A 19167-nucleotide genomic window follows, 5' to 3' on the forward strand; every position below is an offset into this window, starting at 1 on the left:
AAATTCTTACCCAAATCAATAATTTAACATTTAAGGCTGTTTCTAAACGAGTAAATTGAATTATTCATTGACATCAACACATTTGACTGTCAGTCAATTTTGTTTATTAAATGAATAATCATGTAGTTAAAGCGAGCGGGCAATGTTAAGCTAAGATAAAACAAAACAATTTGTGAAGTACCTACAGACAGACAAGAAATTAAAAATATATATTTTTGCTTTCTATTGTTTTTAAGTGCCCCTCTATTCATTTCAGTCAAAAATACAAAATATTTTTACTGTTTTATTATAAGTATAGATATATAGAGATAGAGATCATTGAAGATTTGGTTCAATATGTAGAGTATTCTGTTGAAATATTTTTAGATTCACGTTCTATCCAGAATAGACAGAGGGAAACTGGAAACTTATTATTAAAATACTCCGTTCTCATTAAAGGACATTGCTGTCCACTTTCCGCCGAGTCCTCGAGGCATTGCGTGTTAACGGGCGACGCTCAACACCGCGCCTTGTCTGTTGCCTGACATACCGTTGGAGGAATGTTTTGTGCCCCTGGGCCACGACGACTTAAAGGTAATATTATATCACGTTAATCTCTTCCGACCGTACCAGTTGCGGTCAAAAATCTCGGGAACTGTCAGTGTCTAGTTGTCATTGTTGCCTATATATTCAGATTTCAGAAACTGAAACTGCGTCTTAAATGATATGTATTTCATTTTGTATTCAGTAATTTGACTTCTCTCAATACATACCTCTTTCCATATATATGCCAGCTTTCATTTCCTCGACATAATTGAAGAGAATGCAGTATTTTCAGTTTAGTATAAAAATTGGAAAAAATAGGACGAAACCGGTGAATAATACTCTACATTTGACTACCAAATCCTATTATATTTTCATAGGCTCTTATATGAATAATAATTGAGTTTTTACGCCATATACATTCCCTTCTACTGTTCCCACCTAGGTATTTAAAATTATAATAGACATTAGTTTCAAATGGCGGAATTAAGCGCCGCCCGTCGTCACACTTGACATAAATGAAAATAATATCATATAAAAGTGGGATTCGAACCCGCAACGAGTCAGATGATTAATATTCATACATTGTAACAATAATATATTTTATTGATTAATAAGTGTCACAATTATATACTTAGCATTAAACAAAGTACTTTTTTGAATAAATAATACAATAAAAACTATACTAAAGGATTAAGGACAATAACATAATATATTAAATAAAACTCCACAATTCCTGAAAGAAAAAAATATTTATTAATTTCTCTTTTCTTATTTTTTTCATCAAATTATTTTATTTTTCTTTTTTTCCCCATAGACAATATATATTACAATAAGAATTAAGCGTATATTGTTATAATTAACCAAAAAAACATATTTCAAAACTCGAGATACACACGAACGAAATTAAGCAAAAAATATTATACAAACTAATAAAACTTCTTTTAACTAAATACTCATTTACCAAGAAAATAAATAGTTTAATTGCGCAGAAATTAGAAATCTCGTTGCGTGTGCAAATTGTAAAGTGCGTACCTGTAAGTCGGCCTCAGTTCCTAATTGATAATTTAAGAATCATTATGATACGAAAATAAACTTTCATTTATATAAAAATCGATTTCTTCTTCATTCTATACGATAGTTACAAAGAAAATTAAGTCATATTCCTTCCACCATTTAATAGTTGTTAGGTGTGTCATTGATATTAGTTACATTTACATTACTATTTGAAACGTTTGAGGCTAGTGTACGATTACTACGATTGTTTTTTAATGATGCACGTACTACTGATTTTAATTTTAAATGTTAATTACATAAATATTAATATTATTCATTAATTTTAGATTTTTAATCAATTGCAATTTAAAATTTCTAATCATCAGAAGATTTTTGGAAAGAATATTTAAGCCTACCCAAATAAAAAAGGTATCCAAATGAATGCCGCCGCGCTATGCCTCGACACCAGAGCGAAAAAATGGAAATATAAACGTAAATAAATATTCCACTTCCTTGAGTGGGGATCGAACCCACAACCTTCGCGTTACAATCACACCCTTGTGCTGCTGCGCCACGACGGCCTCAACGGCCTATTTTTTACATACATATTATATATATATAATTTATTAACACCATGGCCCTCTAGTTATTTTTTTGAAGTTTAAATGTGAAAAGGAAAAAATATAGATATGGATTTAATTTAATAAAATGTGCAAAAAATATTTAAGTTTAAAAAATAAAATTAGAAAAAACAGTGAAGATATAGTTTGCAGCTCTCTATCATCGCATCAAAAAAGAAAATATATGCGCGAAATCTCTCTTTATTATCAACAACATTTTTAAAATTTTATATGTTTTAATATTAGATGCTACAGCTAGTTTTAATTAGTTCTTTTACATAATGATCTAAACCTAATAAATTGAAACGTATTCTTACTCTAATTCAATGTGTTATTTTTGTTTATTCTTTATGAATCCTATTGTTTCATTATGGCGTTTCTAGATCTCTATAATATTACACTATAAGAGAATGTATGTTAAGAGATCTATTATTAAAAATACTTGACATTAAATCTTAACAGAACCAGATTTATAATTTTTTTATTGGAATTATTTAGTTCGACGTATTTCTAATAGTTCTAATAAGGTTTAAGTCCAACCAAGGTAAACTCACTATAAAAATATTGTGAAGCTTTTTTTTATGAAAACTTTTATCACTTAATCCGAGTTGACCAAAATATTATACAAAATGACTGGTTAATGTGATTCAATGAGACTGCTTGTATAGTATCTAAATTTGGTATTTCGATAATATACTCGTATATTACTATTATACGTATTAGATTATAAATATTAATTATAGCAATCATTGGTCCTACATGAAAACGAATAATGTTTAACAAAAAGAAACACGACTTGCACCAGAGGAAAATTTGTGCTACTTCTACACTATCATATGTTTCAACTATAGCAAGTAAAATCTTTTACCTACCATTGAACAAAAAGCACATACATCAATCATATGAAAGTTTTTGTTTACTAGCATAATTAAATTATGAATAAGAAATAGCATGTTAAAACTATAATATATAAGTTACAGACTCATATATTACAGTTTTAACATACTATTTCTCATATAGCTAGTTTTTTAGAAAAGTTATAAACAGCTCTAGTAGTATAGTAGTCTAAATAAATACTCCTAAATAGCCGCAGCTAAGTTTGAATTAATATTCATCATGAAAATTAAATAGTTCTCTAAATAAATAGTATATAAGTTACACCTCAACAAAGTAAATTCTTCATTTTATTAAAAAGTGCCAGATACAAAGTTGTTCTAGACGACAATGGGTCAAAATTATAAAATAAAAGCTATATAAAAGTATAAATATTCGCATCTATAGACGTTACGTATCTTCTAACCTGACATGAAACCAATTCAAATGTATTTATTACTATTAAATAGTTAATGATTTCTTTTAAGCAGTTTTAATTTTTTTCTCGCGAAGTGAACTTACTGTTAAGACACTCTGTTCCCTTTTTTATTTATGAGTACGTGTTTAGTTGTGGAACCCGAAAACGAGGTGCTTTTTAAATGCTTCGTCCAAATTGCGCATATATTATCTTTCATACAATCAGTCTCATAAATTATTATTCACATTAAATATGTATAAATAAAAAAACACTAATATTTCTTTGTGAATTCTCAACGACATACTATTATATCTTTTAAATTAGCATTTTGACATTAATAAGGCACTTACTACACCGCGCATTTAATCAGATAAACCGTTTCTTCGATAAGAAATATTAAATTGATTTACTTAAATAATTCTAATCGAAGAAACGGCTGTCTTTATATAAAACGTATATGCTTATGCAATTTTTTATTATTATTTTGTATTTATAAGCGACCAGTTATAAACATTTTTTTGAGTTTTATTACGTTTTTAAAGTTTGTACGCTCTCATTATCTATTTCGTATATAGCAAAGTAGACGGTACCGTTGTCCCACATATGCGACCTTTTCAACCAATTTCGAAGGAGCAAATTTTTTACATACAGTAAAAGCTTATTATTAATGTTTCCTAAAACAACTAGTTCATAATAATCAATAACTATTAATATTTATTACAATGATAGTGAAATCTTCCTGAGTTGGCATCGAACCCAAACTTTGGTTGTTGGCAACCAGATATATTAAATTATGATATTAATAGGCTGCTATTTAAATGTGCAAGTTAATAACTACTATTTATTTTTCAAATAGACTAGAAATTATTTAAATTACCGTAATGACGTCGTTGATGAGTCATGTTTTTAAATAACTAATAATAAAGAGTATCTTTAATAATCTATCATGTACCTTATCTATAACAAAAACTTAGGGATTAATAAAAATATTTCTTAACAACTAATGCCTTCGTTACTATTTAATAAAAATGTTCACTTTTTTGTACAAGAGCAACGTTGTCTTAGACACACTAAATCACTCACCTTACGCTATTAATGATATTATAATGGCAATTCATGTCAATCTAATAATATAAGTTATTTAATTTACTACGTTGACTTTTTTATTATATTAAAAAATATATTTTTATAAACAGTAGGAATATTTTTTTCAAACCGTAAAGTGGGCTGTCCTTTAAAGATTTTTTTTAATAATCGCGTGAGCGAAGCAACCTGTGCAACGCGAACGACGGATCAACGGTTGTCTATGGGTAGAGGAGCCTAGTACCTATCCACATCACCCCCATGTGTGTTAGCCGAGTTTGGAAGAAATTGGCCAATACAGCCCGACGGTTGCGTCTGCGCTCGTCATTTTTTCTCTCAATATAGCTTAAATAAGTATCGGTTTATAATATAGGACATAACATGGAAACAAAAACATTTATATAAAAGCAAATTTTTCCAAAACCATTCAAGGGCTATAGCGAAAACAAATTACTGGTAATATATTTTTTTCAGATGTAATTTTAAAAATTATTAGTATTAATATAGAATAACCTCTTAAAAGTTGCATAGGGGCAGTTCAATGACAACATGTTAAAAAATGTATTCGAATTATGAAACGTTAAATGATTGTTATTCTTATTACGAGAATTGACTACATTTGTTTACTATAATCAGACAATATAATATTTATAGTTAAATATTTTGATATTGTAAAGCTATCTCAGCACAGGCCTTAGATTGGCTAATGCACTTGGATGGTGGTTAATATTAACTTTCACACGCTGTGGAAAGAATATTTCACAAGTTATGTTGTACCTTCTATTTTCAGAACTATAAATACTTTTAAATTTTCTTATATCCTAGACAGGATTATTATAAGAAGTCTGCTATAGACTTGTTAGTTGTATAAATATGATTATATTCTCAACTTTTTTTCTGTGCTTGTCTTTGGTTTTGGTATATTTAGTTCGTTAAATAAAAGATTAGTATACTTACCTACTTACATACTTCGTTAAGAGAGCACAAGTTAAAATTAGACTTTACAACCTAAATCACTTAACTTGCAACACGTTGCTTACTTTCCTATTGCAAAGCGGACATCTTTTAGTTCTTGCCCAAACTTTCAAGGCACATTTGTAACAACAACATATATGAGCGATACGACCGTGTACGAAAACCGCCGATTTCTCCTCTAACTCACACGTTATACACAAATTTGAACCCGGTACAATATTACCCTTGTTGTTATCCATCGACGTCTCCACAGTTAGTCCTGGATCGCTGACCATTTTGACTAAAGGACATACTTCAGTCTCACACTTCTCGTCCTTAAAGTCTAAATTTTCTGGATCGGAAAAATCAGTTCTACTCCTTTTACTTTCAACATCCAACGACTCAGCTCGACGTTTCAAAATGTTATTTTCTGGTAAATCAGGCATATTTATATTGTCACTTTCGTAATTCTGTGATGATTGCGAGGTCTGACTTCCGGTTTCAATCCCAGAGTCTAGTGCTAAACACGGTTGAGAATTTGACTCGGATTTAAATTCAACTTTAATTTTATGTTTCAGTTTCCGTTTCGGCCTCGGCGGAAAGAAGTTTTTACGAACCTGAAATGTTGTTGTCATTTATTAATTTCAATGCATCGAAACTAAATGACAGATGTTCTCCATACAACGTGACATTGGCGAAGTGATTAGTGCTCAAGTGGCACGCTCTAAGCGCCATAAATAAAGAACTGAACTGAAAAAATGACAGTACAAACAACAAAGTTGATGTCATTTTGATATAATTAAAATTTTTCAAGTTAACAACAGCGTGTCACAGTTAGAAAATGTCTGTCTATACTGGCAATAGTTTCACTTTAAATAATAAATTAACAATAATCAGAGTTGATATTAAATATATTTTATTAATATTATTATTTTAAGAGGTGAAATTAATAGAAGCGTCATATATTTTCAAAGATATTAAATCTTGCGACGCTATTTTGACCCACTTCTTAGCGTACAATTTGAAACTTTGCCAACTTATTCTACACCTGATGACAATACATTTATTTATAACGAAAGCCTCATATTTTTAAGAAAACAACGAGACTACTCAATTTCCATCAAAAATCAACAATTATTAAACAATAAACGATTTCTGGAAAAAAATAACAAAAATATCCAAAAAAGTACCTTAAAACACTTTTCACAGTATCTATATCGGGGGTTATTGTTATCAGCTCGACAGTGTGCACAGAGCCAATAATCATGGAGGTCTAATTCACTGTCGCTACTCGAGCCAGTCTGTTCTGTGTCCGCAAGCACCACCCCGTCATCTTTGACACGAACTTCCACCACTTCTGTGGATATTATCTCGTTCTGTCCAAATAAAGGGAAATTGGCCTTAATAAAATTATATGCATCAATCGCCAAAGTTATAGCTTAAAATGAGGTTTAGTTTAGTTGACTGGAATAAAACATTTGTCAAGCAGTTGAGAAGTTTACATTTTAAGACGCGATGCATGGGTGGAAGGATCATCTTTCCGAAAAACGAAATAAAATTTGCGCCACCATCTACAGCCAACTTGAAAGTCGGTATAAAGTACGTATTTGAATATACTAAGTTAAAATCTGAGCAAACTCACATCCGTTTGTCCCGACGATTCCTCACTGATAGGACCCCTCTCTTCTCCCTCTGTTTCCGTCTCTGGTTCATACTCGACGACCTCTCCGCCCTCCCCCTCGCTGTACCACTCTGTGTCAGACGTGTCGCGCACAATATCTATAAACACCGAAACTTTCAACAACAAGTCAACTGTTAAATTTGCCGCCATTTTGTTGATCTTCTATCCTGATGCTTCGTCGACAGACAGAGGTTTGGAATTGTTTATGTTTTTTATTTAATATAGTCAAATTGTTTTCATATAATCATTTTTTTAGATATACTGCTTATTTTTTTGTGTTCATGTTTATATTTATGGTTTTCTGGGTATTTTCTTTTCATTAAATTGTTTTTAGTATTTAAGAATGTCATTAGACTTTTTTTAGGGTTGTCACATTTTTTAATTTTTTTTTTTATAATTAAATAGATTTTTTTTCTCAAATTAACATCATGCACTTCTGCACTACAACAAATCACTATCACTATATACTGCCAAAATTAAACAATTTAACAAAAACTTAAATTATTCAAACTACTGTACAAATAACTCCAAATTATACAACAACAATGAAATAGAAATATATGAAAAATAATTATTATATCAACTGAAATGAACATTAAAAAAAGCTGATCACATTGCATTAAATTTTCCTTACACATGCCAGAACGTTAAAAACATTCATGCATTAGCCACCAATTAGAAATCAAATTATAAACTTATGCGACTTTAAGGAAATTTTAATACACAAAAAATCAAATTAGGCATTAGAAATATAAATTCTTCGTGTTCAACCTCCTGTCCGAGTGTCTTCGGCGGGCAGACACAAATCTGACAATGCCAATAAAACCAACAAAAACGTTAATAAACACAAAAACAAATCAGCCACACTCCTGTACCAATTAAATTCAAATTTATTTACTTGAAATCTTTTTATTAATTCATATATCTTAATAAATTTGACCTTGTTATAGATCTTTGAGACAGACAAAATATAAATACAATTAAAGCTCCTCAACTGCCGCGGGTTAAAAACTAGAACCCGATATTTTAATTCGCGGCTAATTCCGTTCTAACTTGAACACACAGAGAATTTGAACACTCTATTCCCTATTATGACACAATAGAGAACAGTGTCAACACTACGCTTTATTTTGTTATGAGAGCAAGGAAATGAAAATATTAAATATTTCATTCCCCGGGTGGGAATCGTACTCAGAACCATAGCATTTGTCATCTGCGCCACTACACGACGCGAGCAAATAACCAATAATTGTATTTATGATAAAAGTCCCATTAAATTGATTTTAAGTAATTTTAATTTTTTTTGTTGTACCTTGGGAAGTCGGAATATATCCTTTTTAGTTCTTCCAGTTCTATTCTACATTCGCGTCATACGAGTGAGGAGCTTTTACTGTATGTAATACACAAGATATACACCAAATAAGGTTAATATGGAATAATTTTAAGATTCGTTTGGTGTAAGTCTCAGGTATTGTTTAATTAACAATACTTAAAATAAATATTCATTTGAAAGTCTTAAAAAATAATGAAGTTCTGAATTGACATTTTGTATGAACGACTAGTTTAGCAATAGTTTGTAAAGCCAAGAATATATTCAGTGTTTTTAAAACTCACATGCATTTTTTATATATAAAGTGATGATAACATTATTAAAAAACTATATATGTATATAATATAAAACATGCAATAATTTTTATGCAAATAACAAAAGCAACACAAATGTAATATAAATATTAAAAATCATAAAAATAACATCAAATCACCTTCACGCTGTATCCCACACACAGCAGGGAGGCAAAGGGAACCTAGTGTTAAGACACTCCACTTTCTGCAGAATGCCGGATGTATTGCGTGTTGAGTGGCAAAACTCAACGCCGCGCTTTGCCTCGCCACCAAAGCGAAGAAATGGAAATATAAATTTAACTAAATATTTCATCTCCTCGAGTGGGGATGGAATCCACAACCAGTCGGTTTTACAGTCACACTTTGGCCTCATTAAAATATATTATATAAAAATATAAACAAAAATAATTTTATTTCACATAAAAGTATCGAAATCAGGTAGTTTTTAAAACAAGACAAAAGACTATCGTATCACAGACTCATAAAATAAAAAAATATGCAAGAACGTCCCCGAATATATCATTAATGGAGATAACAAAAGATTATTATTTTTATTGCAGTTGACATGTATGCACATTATATATCGACATACAATTTATCAATGAAAACGGCATCTTAAGAGCGATCTAAGAGTTGAGAGTGGATCATAAATACGGGCCTCACTATATTGTAGTGTGTGTGACTGGACTGGAATGACAGACTGATGCAACTCATTGTATCCCATCTATACTTCTAAGTACTAGACTAAAAAGACTTCGTTGAGTTGATCGCAATTATCTCAGAAACTATTGGTTCGTATTGAAACAAAATGTTTAGTTTCACGCTGTATCCCGCACATAGCAGGGTAGACAGAAGAAACCTAATGTTAAGGTATTTCCGTTCCCCACTCTCCGCCAAATTTTGGAAGCATTGCGTGTTGAGCGGCGGAACTCAACGCCGCGATTTGCCCTGGTTACGAGAGCGAAGAAATTGAAAATATAATATTTGATACCTCGAGTGGAAATCGAGCCCATAGCCTGCCACGTTGACAGTCACACGTGTGGGTACGATTCCCACTCAGGTGGTCTTCACCCACTTTGCCTCCACACCAGAGCGAAGAAATGAAACATTAAATATTTGATTACCTCGAGTAGGGGTTGAACCCACAATCACAAACTCGTGCCTATGCACCACGACAAGTACCAAAAAGTAAACTGAGAAGAATGAAGTTATCCGTAATAGTAATAACAATATGAATATTAATACCTTTCACCTTAAATTAATTCCAGCCGATACATTAATTAAAGTGTAAATGGGCATTTACAAAAGGAAATATAAATATAAATTGTGGGTTTACCTTTATATCCGCCTTTACAAGTTTTTGTCAATATGACTTATTTCGACTAATATGTTCGTAGCCCAAAAAAATATAAATAAAAAATATTATAAAACTGAATAAAATACAAAATAAGACAACTAAAATATCCATAAATTTAATTAAGATTTTATAAGAAGAAATCAAATCTTCCAAATAAGTTTATATCCATCTTAGATATTATTAAAATAATAGTTAAATCACGTCTTTACGTTACTTACAATACGATCAACTTCTTCTCTAACTTTAGAACGCAACGTCTGCATGTCGGTACATGCAAAGTGTTTAGACTTTCGTTGAGTCATCATTACACATTGTATGACTGCAAAGGCAACTTGAAAGGCATTAGAGACAAGTTGCAACTTGCTTACAGCGTTAGTCATATTATATGGGGGCTCGCGATTATATCCTAAAGGTACAGTGACACATGCTCATTACTAGCACGAGAGCATGCCATTATTAAGCAACTACAACCATGGCTAATAACGAGCACGCTAATTTAGAGCTTGTCTAAGTATAATTAAATAAACAAAAAATGCAATTCTTCTTTATACATTTTTTTATTAATCAATGTCTAAAAAAGGCAATATGCTAGGAACTAAATTCACTTTAAAAACAATTGTTTTTAATGTGATTTTTTGTTGTACACAAATGATAAAGATTTAATATCTGGTTCATATTTATCTAATAATCTAAAAAAAGTATTTTAAAAGTTAATATTTTAGGTGACTAATATAAAATATAAACTAAGTGTAAATTAATAATAATTTTCAATAAGTTTTTATCAGATAAGATATCTAATAAAATAAACCATTTCGTTTTCGTGTGTGCCATCAAAATTTTCAAACGTGCCACTTGTGACACACGTGCCATTGGTTAAGATGGAAAATAAACCAGAAAAAGGTTACTTAACACAATTGATAGAGTTAATATATTTTAAAAAATAACTTGGTGTACATGAGTGATACAGCGTGAAGCTTAAAAAAGAGAGATAGGCAGAGAGAAATTAGTGTATAGTGACATTCCCACTCTCCACTTTCGAGATATAGCGTATGGCGTGTCGGAACACAACATCACGTTTTGTCCTTCAAGATTGGTTACATACAAATAATTTAATGATAAACAAGTGGAGGCTTGATTGTGAGTGAGTGTGAGTGGAGCCTGCCAGTTAAAATTTATGACCAAAATTTATAATAAATAGAGTTTGTCTTAATAATCAATTTAGATACAAATTATAGTTTATCTAAAATGTGTAAGGAATAAATTTGAATTAGATACACATTTACGTAAATATATATTTTTTATTTCCTTCTCAAGTTTAAAAATAGCAGCATTAGGTTTTGCTTACAACTGCAGTCTTAAAAATAAGCAAAATGTAAAGAGAATAATGCTAATGATATATGATATTTTATATTATAATTATTATACATATATTATACATAAAAAACATGAATTATGTGAGAAAATATATACTATATGTTATGTTAAAATGTTGTAGTTACAAAGAGTATACAATAAACACATTTTTTTTCTAGGAAAAATAAAAAGGAAATAGAATCCAAAAATATTCCAAAAATAATTTAAAAAAACAATTAATTTGTCATTAAAAAAATATAAAATTTTAACATTGAAATGACTTTTCAATGTCAAAATGTTTGCAAGTTGCAAAGGCAAAAATTTATATTTAATTATAATATTAAACTAATAAGATTAAGTAAATAAAAAAAATATTATAAATATACATATAAACATTACATTTATTAAAAAAATATTCTTAAGCCAATTTTATACATCATAGAAAAAAATATATGCTACAGTTAGTCACATCCCAAACTATAATCAAAATTACAAAAAAAACTCAAACACAAGTAGTATTTAAAAAAAAACTAAAAGCACACACAAACCTTAAGCATTTACTAAAACATTCTAAATTCAATAACCAAAAAATAAGAAAGATAATTACCTGTTTCATTGCCTTGGATGCTGTAGATTGTTTCTATGGAACTACGCCTACTTTGAACATGTTCTGAAATTTATTTGTTTTTATCTTATTTTATAGTAATGCAGTAAATACTTGGACAGCTCCAATAGACACAGGTTCAAATCTCGCTATATTAAAATATTTTCAAGTTTTCTATAAAAGTATTTAAATTTGAGGACATTGTGGCACAGTACAACAGTGTCTGACTGTAAAAGGTTATGGGTTTGATACCCACTACAATTCATCATTTTCATTCTCCCTCTCTAGTGATAAGAGAAAGTGCAGTTTTAAGTTCCACCACTCTAAGATTTTCTTCATCATTGGTAATTATAACTGATGACAACCATTATTAGATAATGTATTTGCAAGAATGAACATTATAACATTGTTATATCATTTACAAAATACTAATGTCATTGTTGTGCATTAAATATTCAGTTTGTAAATTATACTAAGGGAAAATTAAATGGCAATAAAGAATATATATAAAATTTTATTACATGAAATGTCTGATAATGTATTTGCAGCAGTAGCTTTGCATTCTGTGATCTGATAAATGTTAAGTCTTATAAGTTACTTTTATCGTTTACTAAAGTTTGATACACAGGAAAATATTTATTCAAATTCATAAGTGATTATTTACATATGCTTTCTTCCACATAGGATTTGTAAAAAGCTGATATAAAAATTTTATTATTTATTCAGTTCAAATCTAATATCCAGCACACTGAAATCTTACAATATATATTAAATTTTACAATAAGCTTTAATTTAATTAAAAATAATTATTACTTGTCAATTTATCCAGACTTATCAAATTAAGTAGAAGTAAATAAACAGTATAACTTTTCAACCAAACCTATTACATAGTACTCAATATTAACCATTTTTTTCCTTTTTGTTTACTAATGAGATAAAAAAGATAAGAATGAATGGCATTCCTAAGGCGTAACGTAAATTGATACACAAAACGTCACTTAATATATATAACCTTGAAATCAATGGGTGGCATCGAAACGCTAACTTATCTAATAACATACAAAGTAATAGCAAAAACATATAAAATATACTCACCTAAATACGGCGCAACCGTTGTATTCATAATACGCACACTATAAATCGAACGGCTGCTAAATACCGCTTGGAAATACGAACGAAGTAATTTATAGGATTAGGACGTTGCAGAAATAAACCTGTTTCAACTTGTGAATTTTAGACATATGTCTTGTATATATGCACTATGGTCAAACCGTAAATGTTACTTTACTTATTATAATTCCACAAAAGGAAATATTTATCGTAAAAAAATAACTGTTAGCTCCTTTGATTGATTGGTGTTTAAAGTTTCTTTCTATTTGACTTCAAATTCAAAAGTGGTCAACTTAGACCATTTATATAAATGTGGCGTTTTATTTATAATTGTAATTGTAATTTTATGTTTATTGAAAGCAATGCTGCCAGCATCTAAAATACTATAGACAATAATGCCACATTTGATGACGTGTATATTATTCTTTAGATTTCGCATTCAATATTATAATAACGAAATATATTTTAAAATATATTTGGGATTGTATATTTAAAATTTTATATAATTTTAATTTTTTGAATACTTACTTAATATTGGTGAATTAATTTTAATAATAATACTTATTCAAATTAAGCGTGTACAGCTAGCCTTAAATATTAACTGGTCTGCTTTACCTTATCTGTGACAAACTTCCTTTTCCTTGTGGCATGGTGTCGGCATAAGGTGAGTTTGTTAATCTCGTGAAATAATTTAGTTACTAATGCGTAATAGTTTTACATTTGTTCACACTTTATAAGTTTATATGCAAGAGGTGCGTAATTTGTGTTATTAAATCATATTTGTTATTAAATTGAACCAAATTGAACAAATCTTTTCTACCTGCATAGTAATCGGCACGTGGAGTTTGAGGCTAACATTTCTAAAAGTTGTAATTGTTCACCGCGTTGTATTCTTATACTTTAAATTTCTTTCAATAAATAAAAAAAACACATTCGTGAAGAGGTTATATTACCACGTTGATACATACAAACATCGTTACCACTGATAAGTGATAATTTTGTTGTAGTTGCCGTAAAAGCAACCACTATGCCGCAGAACGAATATATTGAACGCCATCAAAAGCTTTACGGTAGGAGACTCGACTATGAGGAGAGGAAACGAAAGCGAGAGGCTCGCGAACCTCACAAGAGGGCCGCAAAGGCGCGTAAACTCCGCGGTATCAAAGCTAAAATCTTCAATAAGGAAAGGCGCAATGAAAAGATTCAAATGAAAAAAAAAATCAAGGCGCACGAAGAGAAAAATGTACGCCAAAACACAGAAAAAGTCGCTGAAGGCGCGGTGCCAGTGTATCTTCTTGACAGAGATGTACAATCTAGGGCTAAGGTTCTGTCTAACATGATAAAACAGAAACGTAAAGAAAAAGCTGGTAAATGGGACGTACCTATACCTAAAGTCAGAGCTCAAGCTGATGCTGAAGTCTTCAAAGTATTAAAATCTGGAAAATCCAAGAGAAAAGCTTGGAAACGAATGGTCACTAAAGTTACTTTTGTAGGTGAAAATTTTACAAGAAAGCCCCCAAAGTTTGAGAGATTCATCAGACCTATGGCACTGAGATTCAAAAAGGCACATGTAACTCATCCTGAATTAAAGGCAACCTTCTGTTTACCCATCATAGGAGTTAAGAAGAACCCAAGCTCTCAAATGTACACTAGTTTAGGAGTTATAACCAAGGGTACCGTGATTGAAGTTAACATTTCTGAGCTGGGTTTAGTTACACAGGCGGGCAAAGTAGTGTGGGGAAAGTATGCACAAGTTACAAATAATCCAGAGAATGATGGTGTCATCAATGCTATTCTTTTGGTGTAATTTATATGTTTATACCAGAATAAATATTGAATTGCAAATTTTTGTTTTATTGTTCTGACGTTTTTAGTTTCCAACATCTCTTGCATGTAACTGATTGAGTGGAGAAAGCATAATGTTAAGACCTTATTTTTACTCTTCAAGCCATCTCAAATATGGCAGACAAAATAAATTTTGATTTTATCTTATGTTTTAACATTTTATTATAATTATTGTGCAATAGCTATGTACAGATGAAAAGCTCATAAATGCTGATTAAGTTATTCTAAACATATCAAAACTTATAAAAACTTTATGAAACTTATTAATATATTAATAATAAACTACAAACTACATTTACCATTTTTATGCAAACATCAAAATTTAAATTAAATTATGATTATAGTTCTTTTAAAAACAACTATTATCATTTTTTTATTTTTAAGTCTTTGTAATATTAAAAAAACATTTTTATTGACATTACTTATTAATTAATTTCCATCATTCAGGAGTCATCATGCAGATTTTCGTGAAAACCCTAACGGGTAAGACTATCACCCTTGAGGTCGAGCCCTCGGACACTATCGAGAATGTAAAGGCCAAGATCCAAGACAAAGAGGGAATTCCCCCAGACCAGCAGAGGTATGAAAAATTATGACCAAGACCTTAATTATAATATTGTTTTTTTAGTAGGTATTTAAAATATATGATTGAAAAAGGAGGATTCTACTAAATGTTATCCTGGCGCAATTGGGAAGGGACTAAATGCACATAATAGTTTTGTGAGTTTGTTTTCTTTTGGAGGGCCAATGTCCCCAATAAATATTATTTTCTTGCAGCCTGATTATGTAAAAGTTATGATATAGGGTTCCATTGCCCAATACAGCTTCTTTGACTAAGATTCCATTAATTTAATTTTGTTATAGATTTTGATCTTTAAATTCTATAGTTGTATTGAATACTTATCCTAATATGAAAAATTCAAATAAAAAATATGAATTTCATATACAGCAGAAACTAGATTATCCGGCCCTCAGTTACATGGATTCGGGATTATCCGGACATGTCAACTGTAATAATTATTTTATACAACTTACTACAATCACACCTCAGAAAATTTATATGTATGTTAATATGTGTATAAATCATATGTTGGAAAATGTTAATAAAATATTTTTATTTATATTATTTTCATAAACGTTTATATTCATTGTCATGTACTATAATACATATAATTAATTTGGGCTACATATGCACAAAACTAACTTTATACAGTAGATTATCGACAACATTTAGTCCGGTTAATCGAGTTTCTACTGTATAGGGAAATTTTATGTTCATTATGTATGTATTCACCATATTACACAGTATTTCTTATAGATTGACAACTAATTTTTACATTCCAGATTGATCTTTGCCGGTAAACAATTGGAAGATGGCCGAACCCTCTCCGACTACAACATTCAAAAGGAATCCACACTACACTTAGTGCTCCGACTCCGAGGTGGTGCTAAGAAACGCAAGAAGAAGAATTACTCTACACCCAAGAAAATTAAGCATAAGAAGAAGAAGGTCAAGCTAGCTGTACTTAGGTTTTACAAGGTAATGGCATAAAAAAATTAGAAAAAAGTTATGAGTACAATTAATTCCTACTCCCTGAGTAGAAATGAATTATTTTTATTTTCTTGCTCTGATATCAGGACAAAGCACAGTGTTGACTTTCCACTCAACATGCAATGTATTGCAAATTGATCAGAAAGAAGGGATGTTTGTTTGATGTTTTAACACTAGCTTCCCTCTGCCCGCCTTGTTCTATGTCGGGTATAATGTGATGCTAAACAATATTATCAAATAACAAAAGATCCATGGATAAAAGAACAGATTTTAAATATAAAATAAAAATGTCGCAGTTTTGCAACAGTGGGTCATAATCTTGATGTGAGTCATTACGTCTTTAATTGTTTCTTGTGGGAAATTAAAAAAACATGTTCAGACCTGTATAAGTTAATCACTTTTGTAAACAATGTTTTATGGTCATTAAAGTGCAAGCCAATTTCTTTCAAATTGGACATATTTCCTTTAACTCATTGTAAATAATTCTTTTGATGATAAGAATAATTATAAGGAATAAGCAATTTTGCGGCATAATCTTTTTAAAAAAAAAATGATACTTAAAAAACTAGTTTTAGGAATCCTAGGCAATCAATACTAATGCAATATAACCTTAATGTAACGACCCTCTATATAACGGATTTTTCGAAATTCCCTGAAAATGCCCATAAGAGCTAAGTAATACAAAATACAGTAGAAACTCGATTATCCGGCCCTCAATTATATGGATGTACTAGCGACCCGCTCACGGTTTCACCCGCGTGAATATGTTATGCTATGCTATGTTATTATTAATTTCTGTCTCCATGACTACGTCCTAGTGACGTCTATGCAAAATTTGAGACTCCTAGCATTTGTAGTAACGAAGTTTCATACAAACTTTCGACCCCAAAAATAACCCCTTAGAAGTCGAATATTGTAAATTCCCGTCTTAGCGAGCACCTACGTCCTATAAGTAACTCCTGTGCAAAATTTGAGATTCCTAGCACATGTAGTTTCTGAGGTTTCGTGATGAGTGAGTGACCTTTCGATTTTATATATATAGATTTACGTACGTACGTGATTTACCTATATCTATTCTATCTATTTTGGAAAATGTTAATAATTCCTTAAGCTGATTTTCGTTGCTACGTACTTGTTGCTTTTAATAGACAATAATTTTGTGCTACTTAAGTATGCACAAAACGAACTTTTCTTTATAGATTCGATTATCCGAATGTCTAACGACAACCAGTTTAGTCCAGTTAATCGAGTTTCTACTGTATACCTTTACATTAGGAATACATTTGTTCAAAACCTTTTTATAACGAATTTTCAATCTTGCAAAATATAAAAAGGAAGTATTATTTACCTCTAACGAATTTCATTAACCTTAAATTCAAAAACTATAATGAAACTTATCAGTTTGTTCATGTCTCGACAAGTTCGGACTTCTTAAATCTTCATAAGGCAGTTATTTTAGTTTGGCGTTCAGTAATGTAAAAACTGCTGTTTGACACTTGTTTTAAATCTTGCAATGGCTGATAAACGAAAAAGCTGAGATCAATAATATTTTAGCCTTCTTAAAACGAATCATAGAACATCGTAACCTCTGTGTAACGAACCTCACTGTAACAAATTACTTGATGTAATGAACTATTTTCTGATTCTCTTTATTATCTCGTAAATTGAAGGGGCACTATATTAATAAATATTTAAATTTAAATCAACAGTAATCATACACAGTTAAATTATTTAACATATTCATATTAAATTTCAATAAAAAAGTAAAATGTTTAAAAATTTCTGTATCCTCCTAATTCTAAATTATTTTTTAAGTCTTGATCTTTTAGATGAGTCAGAAGCAAAAAAGGTTTCAAAAGTTTTTTAATTTGCTAAATTAATGGGGAAACAAGTCTAAATGCAACAAAATATTTATATTTCTAATAACCATAAAATTTGCATTTAAGTAAGGTCTTCCCACAATGTAACTTAGAATTTATTGAAACATGTTCACTCTTGTTTCCATTCATTATTGAGTTGTAATTTGAAAGAATATAGTGCTTCAGGTAGATCATGATAATGAGAAAAACTTTTTTAAATAATTTTGTCATGTAGTTTTGATTTATTTTATTGTTTCCCTTTTAAAACTCCAGGACACTTTTTAAATTCCAGGTTGACGAGAATGGCAAGATCCATCGTCTGCGCAGAGAATGTACTGGAGAGCAGTGTGGTGCTGGAGTGTTCATGGCCGTCATGGAGGACAGGCACTACTGCGGCAAGTGCCACTCCACCATGGTGTTCAAGGATGATGATAAATAGATTGGGGTCACTAACTGTTAGTGTCTAATGTTTAAGTCCCAGACTGCTGTGTATGATGGATTTTTAAATAAATCTTGACACAGTTGTCTTTAATTTGATTGCTTTTTGTTTTCTTTTTAGTGTAGATTTTAATATTTTTTTGTGCAGGTAATGTATTTTATTCCCATTATTCAATCCTTTAGATACAATAAGTTGATAAATTGACTCCGCAAGATATTATTAATTTGAGAGTTCATTCTTCTAAATGTAACTCTTGAAACTTAGTTCAGACATTAGCT

General features: G+C 30.3%; 3 protein-coding genes across 4 annotated transcripts; 2 read left to right on the forward strand and 1 right to left on the reverse strand.

The window, feature by feature from the left end:
* Positions 1-1255: 1255 nt before the first annotated feature.
* LOC146529092 (protein Mdm4-like) lies at positions 1256-13542 on the reverse strand. The gene is made up of 5 exons (XM_085202271.1): positions 13180-13542; positions 12088-12150; positions 7109-7245; positions 6657-6842; positions 1256-6083 (listed from the first exon to the last, which is right to left on the reverse strand). The coding sequence occupies exons 1-5, from the start codon at positions 13205-13207 to the stop codon at positions 5526-5528; spliced, it is 972 nt and encodes a 323-aa protein (XP_085058397.1). The 5' UTR covers positions 13208-13542; the 3' UTR covers positions 1256-5525.
* A 175-nt stretch (positions 13543-13717) lies between these two features.
* RpS27A (ribosomal protein S27A) lies at positions 13718-18987 on the forward strand. Its single transcript, XM_085202274.1, has 4 exons — positions 13718-13858; positions 15487-15619; positions 16384-16579; positions 18743-18987. Exons 2-4 carry the CDS (start codon positions 15495-15497, stop codon positions 18887-18889), a joined length of 468 nt encoding a protein of 155 aa, XP_085058400.1. The 5' UTR covers positions 13718-13858; positions 15487-15494; the 3' UTR covers positions 18890-18987.
* Ip259 (NSA2 ribosome biogenesis factor-like IP259) lies at positions 13754-15039 on the forward strand. 2 transcript variants are annotated; one of them, XM_085202272.1, is made up of 2 exons: positions 13754-13858; positions 14202-15039. In XM_085202272.1, the coding sequence occupies exon 2, from the start codon at positions 14222-14224 to the stop codon at positions 14999-15001; it is 780 nt and encodes a 259-aa protein (XP_085058398.1). In that variant the 5' UTR covers positions 13754-13858; positions 14202-14221; the 3' UTR covers positions 15002-15039. The 2 variants fall into 2 exon arrangements, with proteins under 2 accessions (XP_085058398.1, XP_085058399.1); XM_085202273.1 differs by having other exon boundaries at positions 13825-13946.
* Positions 18988-19167: the final 180 nt, after the last annotated feature.

This window comes from Heliconius melpomene, chromosome 18, assembly GCF_056956725.1.
Source record: "Heliconius melpomene rosina isolate 202511_hmr_F chromosome 18, ASM5695672v1, whole genome shotgun sequence".
NCBI lineage: Eukaryota > Metazoa > Arthropoda > Insecta > Lepidoptera > Nymphalidae > Heliconius > Heliconius melpomene.

Excerpts from the sequence above, each read along its gene's own strand:
- Ip259 (XM_085202272.1), top strand. The coding sequence starts at position 14,222 with ATGCCGCAGAACGAATATATTGAACGCCATCAAAAGCTTTACGGTAGG.
- RpS27A (XM_085202274.1), top strand. The coding sequence starts at position 15,495 with ATGCAGATTTTCGTGAAAACCCTAACGGGTAAGACTATCACCCTTGAG. Across the intron at positions 15,620-16,383 it reads ATTCCCCCAGACCAGCAGAG|ATTGATCTTTGCCGGTAAAC; the intron begins GTATGAAAAATT and ends TTTACATTCCAG. Across the intron at positions 16,580-18,742 it reads CTGTACTTAGGTTTTACAAG|GTTGACGAGAATGGCAAGAT; the intron begins GTAATGGCATAA and ends TTTAAATTCCAG.
- LOC146529092 (XM_085202271.1), bottom strand. The coding sequence starts at position 13,207 with ATGAATACAACGGTTGCGCCGTATTTAG. Across the intron at positions 7,246-12,087 it reads CATCCAAGGCAATGAAACAG|ATATTGTGCGCGACACGTCT; the intron begins GTAATTATCTTT and ends CGGTGTTTATAG. Across the intron at positions 6,084-6,656 it reads ACTGTGAAAAGTGTTTTAAG|GTTCGTAAAAACTTCTTTCC; the intron begins GTACTTTTTTGG and ends ACAACATTTCAG.